We start from the raw sequence: 16048 nt of genomic DNA on the forward strand, positions 1-16048 counted from the left end.
TGCTGTCTGTAGAGACACTTTCTTGCTCTTATTTTTCTCTGCTGTGTTTAAGTGGATAGTTGGTCCTATCTGCCCCACCGTGACTCCTGAGTGCCACTTAAAATGGTGTGCTTGGCACTATTGTTAGGATGCTTCCTGCAGGGAATTAACTCTGGGAACAACCCAAAGCAGAAGACTGTTCTTATTTATTCTCACCTCTCTAGGTTAAAATTCACAACCTTAAATTGACAGGTATAACTATGAAAGTACAAACAGCCTCTAATGCAATTGTATGACTGTGTGACAGAATAGTTGATCCATTTGCCTTTGTTGTCCAGGTTGTAGAGTTGCCATGCAGCCTTGACACCCACAAATCCATTTTGTGCAGGTTACCAAACCTGTTTTCCCCCTCTAACAGGTATTATTACAGTGTCATACAAAGTTCTCAGTGCAATATTCTCAGAATGTTCCCAGCCTCATAACACAGATCCATATAGTACTGGTCCCACTGCTGTCCAGGCTGGCTAGGAATTGTGCAGGGAGAGGCAGCCTCCAGGATAATTAAAGCATGCATGGAACTCGCTTGGGCTCTCAGTGATTTGTTGGGGTTTTTTAGTTGGTTTTTTTTTTTTTTTTTGGTTGGTTAGGGTTTTTTTTGGTGGTGGTTGTTTGTTTGTTTGTTTGTTTGTTTGTTTTGGGTTTTGTTGCTTTTTTTTCTTTTGTAAGATGTCCAAAGTAATAGAATGAGGTATGCTTCTGGCTGTCTTGTTCTATTGCATATCAGGCTATAATTTTAGTATAGCTTTCTTGCGTGCTGCTTTCCTATGATTTGAGACATCTGAGTGGATTCTGTGGGGCTAATCAATATCAGGGATTTGCCAGATTCTGGCAGAGTTAATATTTGCAGCTGAGATGGTGTACATAGCTGGGTTTCTGAATTTAAAAAACGCCTTAGTGGGCCATGTCTGAAGTCAACCAGTGAAACATAAAACCACCATTCCCCAGGGTTAGAACTTTATGCAACATTTTCATCCTTTGACTTTGAGAAAGCACTATTGAAATGACTCCGCCCATGGCTAGGAAAATGGTGAGTGGCCAATTGCATCAATAGGCAGATCAGTCTACCCTCCAACCACCATTCCAGTGATCAGATTTGCATGTTAAGTCAACATTTCCATCGCTGTCCTTATCTGCTTGTGGGGTCAAGGAAAGCCAAACTTGTTTGGAAGGCTGACCATTTATTTCTTCTTCATTCAAGCGTGTCTTCCAAGAGCATCTGAGCAGGACAAAGAAAAGCATCTCTAAGTAAAAGTCAATAGTCACTTCTTTCCCTGCCTGATAGCCTTTTCCAAGCAGGAAGATAAAGAATTGTTTGGAGTGCTTGTGTTCAAAATTACATATCTTGACAGTTTTCTTTACAGTTCCTCCAGCTGGTCTTTATACCCAAAAAAAAAAAAAAAAAAAAGGCGCTACTGTGATGGATAGGCCAGGAGGGAAAAGGGTTTAAAAAACAAGTTAAGAAATACTAGTACGTTCAGAGACCTTGAAGAGGAATATCAGTTGAAGTAATGGAAAGTGCCTCTTTAAGGCATAACAAGATTGTCTAAAACTGTTCCACCTGCTCTTTTTCAGGGAGTGATTTCCCTTGCTGTTGCAGAACGGGCAGTTTTTGCTTCCACCTTTGGAATAGAGCTTTCAGCACCTGATTGTTTTGTGCTTAGAAGCCCTCAGTGAAGTGTCAAATTACTTAAAACTCATCAAGAACCCGCCCATCAGGTGGGTGCAGCTGCAGCATGTAAATTCTTCCACTAATCTTATGGTCAATTGTATTTCAGCCAAGCCAACAGAACATAATAGTCGTCTCTCCCCTACCCTGAAATTTTTCAGAAAATGAATAAAGAAACATCAAGGAAATAATTATCAGTGTACAGAGGGTTCGTGCTTCCCACTGAAACCTGGGAGAGATTATTAACAAGTTAAAATCTCATTTTAGCAAAGATAAAAATCACCTCTCCCATTTTGTTTATTTCCATGTGGTGCTACACAATCTGATACAGCTCAATAGGGTGAAGAGCTATAAAATTCAGCATAAGAAATTCAGGTGTTCAACATGCAAAGCCAGATAAATATTCTGCAGTGATAGCCCTGAAATATCAGAGGTTCTAGGCTTGCTTCTGTGGAGCTAGTTTTACTTTCTGGATCAGCAAAATCAGTAATGAGCATTTCAGCCCAGCCAGCTTGAGTCTGTTCTATAAATTACCGCTTAATTTTCTAATAGCATTAGGCAGCTGTTCTAAGTAGAGCTCTGCTGCTTCCTGTGAAGGAGCTGGTTAATATGTCCATTAGAGCTTTTGTGCAAGCCTAGCTATGGGGTGGTGCTGTGACTGTTAAACCCTGGCTGATGAATTAATGCTTCAGAAATAAAATGCTGCTAAATTACTAAGGATTGCTTTTAAAGAGTGGGAAAAATGGAAATACATTAAGCCATTGCTGAGGTCCTTTACTTTCTGTGACCCTGCTGCTGACAAATTTTGGGGGTACTTCAAAAGGCTTTTTGTCATTTGACTTCTCATATGTCAGACTGCTCAATCCAGGTGTCTGAGTTCTAGAGAAGGGATAGAAGTCTACTTTTCATCCTCTGCTTTGGAAGAAGGTAAATTGGGAGATTCAAGCCTGAATTCTGCTGATAGTCATGGAATGTTTTGAGAGCTGGTTGGCTGTGTGTGTAAGCTTAAAAATGAGCGAATAAAGCTTTTGCCCTCAGACTCTTGGAGGTTAGAAGTGTTGCTCTGAGCCTTCTTCCAGCACTCCAGCCTCTTCCATATTTAACCAGGGTGGTGCTAGCCATTCTTCATTCTGCTCTTGCTTGAGGGTTTGCTCCCTCACCTTCAGTTTGCTGGCAGTAGTGGAAGGCAGCTGGCAGCCTTTCACCACTCTTATTACTGGGATCAGAAATAGCTGCAGTGAGGAAAATGAAAGGCTCTTTTGGTGACAATTTGGCTAAATTATTCTCTTGCTTTTTTTGTGGGTTTTTTAAAAATTCTTTACTGTGAGTGGTAAGAGCTGTTCCTAATCAGCAGCTAACTGTAAACTAAACTTTCTTGTCACAGTGTTCACATTGAAGTTTTCTTTAAGGAAAAAGATGTTGTTTACCCGAGCTGAACAAACTTACAGAGCCAATATAGGAATCTCTTTAAAGCACTGATTTCTGCATACCTAGACATTAAAAGTTCTTAAAATATTTTGTTTTGTATATGAGCAGTCGTGTAAGCTGCTGCCTGAAATATGCTCCATAACATCTCTGAATAAATAACAGGAGGAGGTGTAAGGGAAAATGGTTTTGGTTTAAAATTCCAATTTCCAATATTTTTAAAAGATTTACTAAGAGCCAGAGTTGCTACATGTTCTCGGTAACAGATACGCCTGACTGTTTTCATAGACTTGAAATTTGTAGAAGTAACCTGTACTTCTGGGTGGATTTCAAGTTTAAAGTATAAAAGTATTCTGGAAACAACAAGGGTATTCCATAATTTTTTGATAACTTGTTAATTTTGTTCTGGATCTGCATAAGCTTGGCAGAGCTCAGGGAGCAGCAGCAAGGATAAAAGCAGTCCTTTATTTTAGTGGTTTCCAGTTTTCAAAAGGTGGTCATTAGCATGGTTTGGAAAGCCAAGACTTAAAAACCTCATGGTTTCCTCTGCAGATTTGAAGTTTCATCTGAATTGTTTGGAGGACATAATTACTAATTATTTGGGTTGAGTTTTGAGGTTTTTTTACAGAAGGTTGTGAATTTAGAGGAGGAAAGCAATGGGTATGAGTTGCAGAGCTCCAGTGTGGTCAGAGTAGGACCTGTTGAATCATTCCTGTGTGCTGTTGGGAAGTTGCTTTGTAGTCTAATTGCAAGGCTTGAAAATTCAAAGTATTTTATCATGTTCAAAACCACATGCAGTCTGTGCATGTAAATAATCAATCTGTGATGTCAAAAAACATCTATTAGGGGGTGGATACTTGAACCAAACTCAGACTGCACTGCAAACTGCATTCCTGCTTGTTATCCTTCCTTTATCTTGCCTTTTTTTCCCCTCAGGATTTTTTCCTTGCCACTTCAAATTCTGTGTTAAAATACACCCTTGAGTTTTCTGCTTGCCTTTCGGATCATTGTGTTTTAGACAGAAATGCAATCTGTGCAGCCTTTTTATCTGGAGTCAGCTGAGTGGTTAGACAAGTAGATGGAGTGAAGAGCCACAGGTTCATGCAGTGGCTCTTTTGCACAGCTCCCAGTGAGCTTCACAAGATCTCTAAAACAAATGTTTGTGCTGTTTTGAGGAAGGAATTTTGGTTTGTTCCCTCCTGGAATCCTAAATAACTTTGAGTCAGTAGTATGGGGTTTATTTTGCTCTGCCTGATGTTAACAAATTATTATGTCTCCTTTCTGCCAGATTTGGCCACTAGGGAAGTTAGTGGAGAACTTGTGTGGGTTTGACTTGTGATGAGTTTTAGTCCAGGAGTTACTTTTGCCTTGAACAAATTGCTTTGAAGTCATGAAAGATTTTCTGAATGTACTTTCCTGAGTATTATGGAATCTGTGTCCTGGTAACTACACTGATTATATTCCCTAACTCTTGTGTAGCTCAAGTACCTTAAGATGGCTTGAATTCTCTATCAAACCATGGAGAAGTTACAAAATAGCATCTCCCAGTACACCTCCACATGTACTGCTCTCAGTGATGCTTTTGTGGTATCAGTGGTATGGTTCATATTAATAATCAGCTCAGAAATGAAAGACCTGAGAGTTAAACTTTTCAAATACTGTTAAGCCATAGCTGCTGTCCGTAGGCTTTGTTTTGGATCTCTGTTCTTGTAGTCCAGGAAGGCAAAACTGCCCTATGGCCATTTTTTCAGTAGAGTATTAGTGAAGGAGAAAACATTAACTTGCACTCAAGTTTTCACTTGCTGACTATCAGGATATCTTGTGTTGTTGTGCCTCAGATGCCCAAATAATTAATGTGGGAAAGCAGTAATTAGTTGGGCCATGCAAGACAGAGTAATGACACAGATTTGAGCTAGGAGACAGCATTAAACCGAGCTGAGCCTACTGCTGGGTGACCTTAGGCAAGTCACTTGACTTTGTGCCTCAGTTCAGCCCAGTGATAAATAGGCCTGGCTCTCTGCACTGGGATAGGACTTAGGGTGGTGCCATGAAAAGGGGACTTCAAAATAGTGCTGTGGCAGTTTTCTGCTGCAGGGGGAGGGAAGTGGCCATGAGTGTGTCTGTCTGACACAGCTTGGAAATTGTCCCTGACATCCTTGTGACACGTGGAAGGTGACCTGGCTGATTAAACCTATTTGAGCCTATGTGTGAGCAGTGTGAGGATCATCAGTGTTTGTGCTTTCCTGTTCTCTTGCCGTTATTTTATGGAGGCTTTGTGTTAAACTGTTCCAGTCCCAGCCATTACCCCGAAGCTGTACTTTTGAAAGCTTGAGGCCCTGAAATTGATCTCTTTCAAAGGACACAGTTCTGGGTACAGTAATGTTTGTTCAGGGAATGTTCCAGTGTAGTTGTTATGAACTTTGTCTCTCCAGGGATCGAAAAGAGGATGCCAAAGGCAACCGTGTTACACAAGCAACTTCAGGAAGCTGAGGCAGTGCTGAGTCATGGCTTTCCTGGATTTGATCACCTCTTCCCCAGCCTAGCACTGTCTGCAGTGTGGCACTCCCTGTTGAGTACAACAGTTCACAGTGCAAATGTCTCACTTGCAGATAATGTGCTCTTTGATTCATACAGGCCCTTATGGAGCATGATAAACCAGAGGGGAAGGGAGAAATAACCTGATACCTCCTAAGCACAAATTCCAAGGGCAAAATGGCTGCCCATGAGTCAAAGGTACTTGGAAATCTCCCCTTTTCCTTGTGGAAAGGCAGTGGAATGTGCAAAGCAGTAAGGAATGTTTCAGACTGCAGTTCTTTAATTCTGCGGTGGGTGTCGGCGCACATGGAAGTACAGGGATTATTGTCACTGAACTTCTGAGTGTTCAAGGCTTGGTGTTGGCCATAAACACAGGCATCTAAATATAATCTGCACCCGAGCTACCACTGCAGCTCCTGCCTTGGCTCCTAGCTCTCTGCTGGTGGAGACTCCTCCACCACAAGTGTCAATAAAGGACAAGCAAATGAGTACTCCACCCTTTCCAGCAAGTTAAAGCAAGCCAAAGACTGCTTTAGTGAGATTTCTGCCATTTAAATTCAAAAGCAAACCCAGGCTGGTATTATCAGCTCACACCAGATCTGCCTGCAGACAGTAATTCTTCCTGTCTTGGACCCCTGCCCATGTGCATTATTGTAATTATCAGCAATTTAAAAAAAAATAAAGCAATAAAGCTAGGATGAGCTGCTAGTCTGTGGATTTACTGCCTGCTGTGTCAGGCATTCATTAGCCTTCCTGGGTTCAAGCCACCTATCTGCTGAATAAAAGCAGGAAGAGGAGCTAAGGAAAACAATGCATGAAACACCATTTGAAGCATGAATTGAGAGCTCTGCTTGCATTTACAAGTTATGAATCCAAAACCAGGGGAATTTTAAGTATTCTGTCCAGAAGTTCTTGTGCGTAACGTTCTTCTGCAAACTTCCCTCGCTTTTTAGTTGAAGTGTTGGTTTCCTGAGTACTGACTTACCATTAATTCCCAGGTGAGATTCATGGCAATGAATGTTCGATTTAAGGGCTCTGGCACGTTCTAATCCAGGAGGGCTGGGCTTTACAATGCCAGCCCAGCTGTTCTTCCAATAGCTTCAGTTTGTGACTGCAGCTCCTCTTAATTTTCATTTTCAAGGTCTGGCCTTTTCTTGTGGAAAGAAAAAGGCCTACGGACATCAGCTGGAGGCAACACCAATATGGGGGGTGCAGTTGAAGCAGAGTTGCTCAGATGGAGTAGCAAATGTAATTAAAAAAAAAAAAAAACAAAACCAGAAAATGTTCTTTCTTTAATTTAAGGTGGCCAGCGTGATTTATCTGAATAAGGACCGTGCTGAGCAGTGTGTTCGGAAGTCCCTCAGGTTGTGGTTCGTGTGGACTGTGATGTAATAACCAGTATTGCTTTGAGGGCCTTAGCTTAATTAAAAAAAAACAGCGCAAGTAATCTTTCCAAGTGCCTGCCTGGCTTTTATTTTTTGTCAGTGTAGCAACAACTGGTTGTGGAATACATGTAACTCTCAGGGGCAGGAATTCTGATCCAACCTGTAGCGAATCCTCCTTGTCATTTAAGGCAGGGTATGCCCTCAGCAACCAGTAATCTGTTCTCTGGCCACCAAGTCAATGCAATTCTCTATTGGAGCTTTCTTCAGCAGGTCATACATTCTAGTGGCTGGAGTTTTAGTCTTAAAACAGCTTAATCTTCCGCAGTTTTATGCAGACAGCTACTCTTGTGTTGCTGCAGAGGTAGCCTGATGGAAAGCATGGGCTCTCTTCACAGGCTCTCCATGCTTCTCAAGCTCCCATCAACTGTGGTTTTGTTGGAATAAAGGCTCATTCTGGCTAATCTGATGAGATGGACAAGCTCCAGTCATGTTTGACCTCACTGAAAATGCAGAAATCAGTTAAATATGACATTTTGCAGATACCTTTGTGCTGTTAAGGAAAGCTCTCCGGAACTAATTTCTTTGAATTATAATTAACAGCTTCTCTTCACACAAGAAAAGTTCCAATCACCCTTCAATCCTCAAGTCCCCATCAGCATGCCAGAAGGTTTTCCAAAATAGTATTCCATAGGGAGCTGTATGGACAGCATGTGAAATAAGTTATGTTGTGATGATGTTTAACAGATCCTGGCAATAAAAAGGAAGGGACATGGATGTTGTTTTCATCTTTATGTCTTTATAAACCAGAGCTGCAATGTCTTGCTTGTGTTTCAGGGGTAGATGTAATATTGTCTCAGTAAAATCTCTAGCCTTGTGTCCTTCCTTTGGGATGGGGGATACTTGCAGGAAGAGCAGATAGGACCCTTTTTAGCACCTGGAGCCCAGGCCTCCAGGTGGGTAAGCTCACACATCAAACCCTTCTCACAAGCTGAAGAGGCCAGTAGTAAATAAAAGCCAGGATACTTGGGGAGACACTTCCATCAGAGAAAAGGAAGATTTAGAGGCTTGAATTCCAGTGTTTCAGGGCCATAGATCAGGCACTGGCTGGCAGGGTGAAGAATTTAACTGACATTAACTGGCCAGAGATTTATGTGTTTATGGAATGAAAAATGTCTTTGGTCTTGGAAAGCAAACTGGATTACAGAATTATGCCAAAAGGGAGAGCCCAGTTTCTCCCAAAACATCTTGTCAATGCAAGTTCCAGTGATGAAAGTAATGACTTATGGAACAGTCTTTTCCCAAATAACATTTGTCTTGCTCTCATGTTACATGTATGTCTTAATAGGATAATAGCTACTAAAATAATGCTCAGCAAGGACGTATACAACTGGATGAACTTTTTTCCATCATGTGTGTTGCCCCTCCCAATCTGTCAGGCTGCTTATTTAAGGGATTGAGTAGTTGCTTCCCAGCACTGAAAGAAGCAGCTGCTTCCATTTATGGCTGGGAAATTCCCAGAGAAAAATGTGCTGTTGGTTTGTTCATCCATTTGCAATGTGGAATGGGTGAATTCTCTGAAGTACTAAAGGGCTTAACTAAGGACATGGCTTTATCCCAAGCTCCATGCCTGTTTACATGTTCTGCAGCCTTCCTTTTGCAGAGTGATGCTTGAATGTAGCCTGAGGGATCTGCATCCAGTTTTCATACACTGAAGGCAATTGTGGAAAACATCAGAAAGTTGCTTGGTCCCAAAAGGTGATCTTTTTCCCTGTTTATGTGTCAGTGTTAAAGGCATGGCCTCCATGAAGCTTGGGTGTGCTGTATTCTGTCCTCACAGCTAAAATGAGATTAAAGTACTAAATTAAATAATTTATATGATTGAGGCCTGGAGTGGATTGCCAGTGAAGGAAAAATTGAAGCCCATTGCTCAAAAATCTTGCCTTGCAAGTCGTGGGGTTAAAGAACCAACTCATGTATCTCAAACTACATTAACTCACCCAACAGCACAGTTCAAGAGAAGATTTCTGCCGGTTGATTAAAAGTGATGAAATCAAGCAAGTAATTAGTCTAGTTTGTTCAGCTGTGAATTGGTGCTTAGCATGTTGTGGTAGCTACGGCAACAGCACTTGACTGATATGCAAGCTATGTGAGCAATCCAAGAAGGAGGAATGATAGCTTTGCTGGGAGCAAGCTGGAGAGGCAGCAAAAACAAACACTGGCTTGAATCAGTATGTAAATAGTGGGCGGTCATGATTTCAGAAGGTCACTATGTGTTTGAACAGGAGTTTTGCTCATGCAAGAAGTGTGATGAATGGATTACTTATGGACTGTTTCTGCCTCTCAATGGATCCTGCACCTCTTCTGCTCAAAAAGTTCCTTTATTGCTGAAGACTTGTTAAGTTTGCTTTGAAGGAGTCAAATTTCAGGCCTCAGCAGTGCCATCATAGCACATACATTTATTCTCTTTTCATGCCCTGTATTCTTACAAGGGTTAATGCTTTCTGGGTTCTTGATCTTGCATTTCTTTTCCCTTTTTTCCAGGGGTGGAACTTGGATGTGCTTCCAATGTTGCCATCAAACAAAATTGTTTTGGAGATTGTTTCCTGCTTGTTAGGTCCTGTGGTTTTTGGAAAATGATTGTTGGTACCAAAATGCTGTTTGTTTGGAGAGAGATAAAAATGGCCTCTTAAAAAATTTGTGTGTTTTGGGAGTTCTGAAGGATCATTCTACATTTGTTTCTTTCTTCTCAAAAGACATCAGGTAGGAGGGTGGTGCAAGACCTGTTGTAGGTTCTGGTGTGAGCACTTTAAGATGTTTGTTAAATAAAGACTTGATTTCTGCAAGAACCAAGTTACTACACCATATTCCCAACCTCAGTCTATTCCTCAGAGTACCTTCTGTACCTGGAGGTACAGGACTGCATGACTCTTTTTTCCTGAGAACAGAGAGTACAACAATCATACCCATAGTAAACATGAAAAGATATGTGAATTTGGCAGCGTTTTGATACTGGGACATCAATGCTGCTCTTACATGTAGTTTGGTATTTTATTACTTTGTGGTCTGTGCTAAAGCATGCTGTCATGAGCATCTGTTGGTTGGAAGGGTCAGAGTAAGTAGAAACCACTTGTATAAGACTGTTTCTCTTAAATGATGCACAGGTGAATAGTACTTAAAACACAGGGGATCATTTTTCTACAGTTAATACTTGAATTTATGCTTTTGTGCCTCAGGTTGGTTTTTTCCCCCAAGCACTAATCTTCTGTTCAGCACTAAACAATCCTTGACTTCCTGAGTGTTGAAATGTCTTATCTCCAGGCAGAGAGATAAGGGGAGAGGGAAAAAATGTAATAGTTATGAAAAGAGTTATTCTTTTTCCTAATATTCTGTAACTAGTTATGAAAAGAGTTATTCTTTTTCCTAATATTCTGTAACAAAGAGCTGCAAAAAGAAGTTGTCCAGTGAATTCTACTGTTTACTTCTTTATTTCTTTTAAGCATACAGCTGTTGATATGAGTTGATGGGAGTCTGCAATCAGTAGGGAGTGAACAGTGCCCACAGTAATTCACACATTTTTCTGTTCACAAAAAGTTAAATATGAAGGCAGGACTGGTAGCCTGGGATTGTGTTGCCTGCCAGGAAAAGCAGCTTAAGGCCAGAAGACTCTGTGCATTGCTGTTTCTATCTGCAGAAGTTGGATTCCATTACCTTAAACACCTTAAAGAGCTTTGGAGTTCATCTGGTTTTTTGCCTTATGCCTCTTTCTGTTTTACAACAGCTAGTAGTTATTTAAGGAGAGCATGTTCAGCTCCCAGCATCCACTTGGTCTTCTCAGAAAAAAATAGAAGTCTCCAATTTAATTTACTCTTCTTTTCCTCTTTTGGTCAGCCAGCAGGACTTCAGAGAATGTGGTCCTGCCTTGTTTTCGTTGATCAGTCTGCAGTTTGACGCAAATGTGGGCCTGGACTGTCAGGTTCTTTTCTGTTGGTGCAATCTGGGAAGCCCACAGAATACACATCTGAAACAACTCCCCATAAGAGTGCACTGAATGGGACACAAGGCTTTGAGAAGCTGGTTGTCACAGTTGTTTTTTCTGATTCAGTAGAAATTATCTTTATTTGTATGTTTGAGCAAAAAAATCAAAAAAGCAGGATTCTTGCAGTGGGAAACAGTTATTTTATTAGTAGTAGTAATACCTGCTTGTGTGTAACCTCACAGAGGTCCTTCTGCTAGAAGTTATTAGTATTAGTTATTTGGTAAGTTTTTCAGACAACTGTTTTAGTCCGTGCAGGTGCAGCCTTTTAGTGGGAATTACTCTTGGCTTTGGTAAGTTGTTGTTTCAATTATAAGAAACAGGGTTTGGGGAAACAAACGCTTTGCTCATGAAAACTTGGAATGGACTCACCATCTCAAGGAATGTTGTTACAAAATAGTTTGCAAGACTCCACTGATATTCTGGATCAAGCAGGAGCTGTCTGAGAAGATGCCAGAGGGTTTCTGGTTCTTAGAGTTGTTGAGTCTTTGATCAGATAATGCAAACAAGGTGTTTTGTTTTGGTTTGCCTTCACAGGCCCTTGCAGCCAATGCTGGGACGGGGTTTGCAGTGGCAGAACCTCAAATTGCCATGTTCTGTGGGAAGCTAAATATGCATGTGAACATCCAGACTGGGAAATGGGAACCTGACACTTCTGGGACCAAGAGCTGCTTTGGAAGAAAGGAGGAGATTCTGCAATACTGCCAGGAGGTAAGACTTTCTGTGTAATCCTGAATCTTCACTGGTAATTGGATTCCAATTTAGCTGCTCAGTAGCAAATTAACCCTGCAGGAGATGCCCTTGCTTTTGCCTAGTCCAATTCTCTGCACCATCCTGCTGTGTTATTGTCCAGGAAGAACAGGGAGGACGCTGCAGTGGGATTTAGAAACTACCTCACATCAGCTCCCACTGCCACAGAAGCTCCTTGGTCTGTAAGTCAGAGATATCTTCATCTGTTTGCAGGGCTTTACTCCAGTGTTCTGCCCCTGAGCTGGTTAACCAGTATCTGCTCTCTGTTGGGTAAAATGGAACCTGACACCTATTTTAGTTACAATGTGGCTATGCTGTTCTTTGTGAGGTGTTCAGATCAGGCAGAATGTTAGCAAAATATTTTAATCAAATTTTGTCAGTATTTTTAAACTCTTTTGACTTTATTGAAAAAGATGTAATCATCTTTTAGTGTGTTCCAGATACACTGTAACATATTGGTCTTGTCCAGTGTCTTTAATTAGTCCTCTGAGGTGACAGGCATGTAAAATACCACAAGGAATGTATTTTTTTTTTTTAATGGGAAAGCAATAGACTGTACCATGTCTGGACTGGAAAACTTTTTAAACTGTTTTACAAGGCTGGTATAACTGGGGCTGCATTTTTTTCATGTGGTAGAAGCCTATATATAAGTCAATGTCTGGACTTGAGAACTTGACCAGGGCATAAGGATCAAATTAATACATCATAAATGAACCAGGCATGAGGAAACCTGAGGAGGTGGGTGCATAATTTGACAAGTGATGAGAGAGTCTGAAGATGTTACTAAACCCTATTTGTTGGTGATTGCTGTTCCAGGGGGTATTGTGCTGCTCCAGAAAGAATTAAACAGCTACATCTCCTCCAAACCCAAATACCCGAATGTTCCTCCACTGCTGTGCAAATCCAGACTTCTCAGCTTAGTGCCAGTGAGGACTCTTGCCCTGACCTAGCTTTTTCCTGCCTCAAGGCAGTGTCATATCTGTTTCTGAAGCCCTCTGTGACAGACAGCTGGAGCATTTTTTATGTCTCTAGCTGTCCTGAGCTTGATCCAGAGCAGAGTTGTGTGTCCACGTGCAAACTCCAACTTGTTCCTAGGTTGGAGTTGTTCTTTTGTAGAGAATCAGCCTTACTACTCTGGTAGGAGCTGCTCTGCACATTCTCTGTCCTTTCTGGAGAGAAACCTCTCTGTCTGTGCTGTTCCCCAGATGTACCCAGACCTTCAGATCACCAACGTGGTAGAAGCCAACCAGCCCGTCAGCATTGACAGCTGGTGCAAGCGTGGGAAGAAGCAGTGCAAGGACCACACTCACATCGTCGTGCCATACAAGTGCCTGGGTGAGTGTGTGCTGTGCATTCCTGTGAGAGAATCAAGGAGTTGCCTCCAGGACTCTTACTGAGAGGGCAGCTTGGTTTGTTAGACTTGTCTTGTATCAGGTTGTCATTTCCACAACTTTCACTGGTTTTTTTTCTGGCATGTTTTTCTTTCTGCAAGATGGAACTCTGCCTTTCTGGAGCAAATTAACAGCTTGGTAACAGCTGTGGAAGAATAATGGTGCCTGGCATGAGAAACAAACCCCCATTCTCTCTGCAAATGCCATAAAAACCTGAAGACTGTTGTATCTGAGTACCACAAAAACACTGGGATTTAATACTTTGATCCTATTTTTGTGAAGCTTTAATATTTTGTTGCCTTGGAGACATAAATGCTCAGTGTGCTCAGGCTTCCTGCTTGGTCTTGGCAAGAGATCTCTGTTTTATTTCAATGGCTATATTTAAACTTTGCTGTTTCAAAGAGGCTCTTTTTCTTGCAGCTGTATCTCCTGTCCCCATTTTGAACTGTGAAAGAATATGAGATAAACTGTCCAGAATGTCCCCACCCACTGGAATCAGGCAGCATGTTTTAACTGCTTACCTTGTGACTTTTGACCTGTGCGTTGTGGGTGACACTGCACTGCCCCACTGCACTGTGCGTTCTTAGGAGTGAGCTTAGTTTCAGCTGGCTAACTTCCTTTTTAGTTATCCGCTGGAAAAGACTTGTAGGAGGTCTTGGGAGAGACCTCCTACTGACTGCTCCCAACGGATTGCTGGGAGCATTGAGTAGGAACTCATTTTCATAATTTGTGTCTGTATCTCAGGTTGCCATGTGATTTGACATGGTGTAATACCAGCAAAGCAGCAGAACCATGCATGTGCTTTGTCCTTTATGTAATGCCTTCCATGAGGCAATCATAAAGCACTTCATTAAACATAAATTTTATTGTGGACACATCCTGGGAGAAAGGTGCTTGTTTTTATAGATGTGGACATTCAGGTTTGGGAAACAACCAGGCCCAACTGGATCATGAGGATCTCCTTATGATCATCTCCTGATCATAAGGAGAACTTCTGATGGAAATAAGGATGAAAGCAAGATCCCTGGATTTATAAGGAGTCATCTCTTCTAGAAATATTCATTCCCCAAGGCTATTCTCCAGCTAAAAAATAAGCTGATTTTACTGACACTGCTCTAAAATTTGATTAGCATTAAACTATTCAGGTTTTTCATTAGTCTGTTTCACAGTGTTCATGATTTGCAGGCCTCAGCCTGTGAGGCAGCCTTGGCTTTCAGATCTGAGTTGCAAGTCTGGAGTCTGTATGTCTATAAAATCTCTGTCTTCAGCACTCCACAAATTGCTTCTTGTAAATGGATGATGCATTTCTCTGGGATTATAGTCAAACTGTGGGATTTTGTTCCCTTTCTTAGTTGTGTTTTCCTTGATGCGTTAATACACAGGGGACCTTGAGGTAGGATCCTGTCACCATACCCTGTTTAATCTTCCCTGCCCCTCCCCCAACAAGGAAAACTCCTTTGTATTTGAAAAATAAAGAGAAGAACCCAGAACCGGAGTCCCTTGGTTTTAAAGTTTGCTCAGTTTCGCTTTTCTTTCCAGAAGCATTTAAACTTTTCCTGATAGAGTAAGATGAAGGATTATTAACTAAAAAAATCTAACTGGCCTGTTTTGAGGTGAGAAAATGGGGAAAATACAATCTCTCTTTTAGTTTAAAACGTAAATAATTGCAAAGAGATGATGAGGGTCATTTGATTTCATTGTCTTCAATTATCAGGTAATCTAACTCTAAAATATTTATCTTCTCTGTACTTTGTAGGTGTATCCGTGATTATTTAGTATCAACAGTAAGGGGCTGCAAAAAAATTGGTCATGCAAACAGTATTTAAAATATATTTTGAAAAGATGGTGTGAAAGATTGATTTGACAAAGAATTCTGCTTTGTGGAAAAGTCTTTTCCAAAAGTCTTTTCCTGTGAGTCAACGTCTTTGACTTAAAAGCTTTTCTCCAATTTTAACAAACTACTCCTAACGCTGCTGGTCATGTGTGCAGGGAATGCTGCTTTAAAGCACACGGGCTGAAGATCTTTTCCTGGTCTTCTCAGAGTATCTAGCTCTCTCCTTATTTTAAAATTAATGAATGCAGCATTTGAATTGGCAAGAAAAAAAAACCTCAGCTTGGAGAAAATTTCATGTTTGGATTCCAGTGGCAGTGTTTGCTGGGACTTCTTGGGTAAGAACAGGACGTGTTGCTCACTTCTGATCTGTAATTGTTATATGTTGGTACCAAGCTGAATGATTATAGAAATTTAGGCTAAATAGCTTTTAAGTCCAAAAAGTAGAATCTGTACAGCAGAGAGATTATCTCTCCCTCCCATCTTCCTCAAAAGCAAAAGTCTGGGTTTGGCACAAGGATTATACCAAAGCTTCCGCATGCTAGTGAGGTTGAGGTTATCTAGGTACTGGAATGCAGTGTATTTGCTGACTCTGGTTGTACTCTGATATTTAGGCTGCATAGTTTTTATTTTCCAGCTCTCTGTGTTTTGGTTAGGGCAGTGAATGTGCTGTATTTGATCTTGAATTAAACCATCTGGAAAAAAAAACCAAAACCAAACAAGACTTGCTCAAATACTGAAAACATAGATTACGCTCTCAGCATATAAAAATTACTAGGCTGTTACAGCAGCAGACAGCATGAAGGAGCTTTGGTATGATGCAGCTCATTTGAAAATAGGTGATTCAGTAGTTTGAAACTTCTTAGTGCAGGCACAGTCTTCTCAAAGATTTGAGTGAAATCTCTTCAGTCAATCCTTTCATGAAAGAACAACTATTTATTAAGTTGCACTGTAAACTCTGCATTCAGTTCAGCTTTTGGGATCAGCAGAATC

General features: G+C 41.1%; 1 protein-coding gene across 7 annotated transcripts in view; it reads left to right on the forward strand.

The window, feature by feature from the left end:
- The window catches only part of APLP2 (amyloid beta precursor like protein 2), a 49282-nt gene that overhangs the window by 10230 nt on the left and 23004 nt on the right, over positions 1–16048 (forward strand). For all 7 annotated transcript variants that reach the window (XM_059867308.1, XM_059867309.1, XM_059867310.1 and 4 more), the window contains exons 2-3: positions 11621–11794; positions 13039–13168. In XM_059867308.1, coding sequence (XP_059723291.1) covers positions 11621–11794; positions 13039–13168 — 304 coding nt within the window. The remainder of the gene's footprint in view (positions 1–11620; positions 11795–13038; positions 13169–16048) is intronic.

This window comes from Haemorhous mexicanus, chromosome 24, assembly GCF_027477595.1.
Source record: "Haemorhous mexicanus isolate bHaeMex1 chromosome 24, bHaeMex1.pri, whole genome shotgun sequence".
NCBI classification, from domain to species: Eukaryota; Metazoa; Chordata; class Aves; order Passeriformes; family Fringillidae; genus Haemorhous; species Haemorhous mexicanus.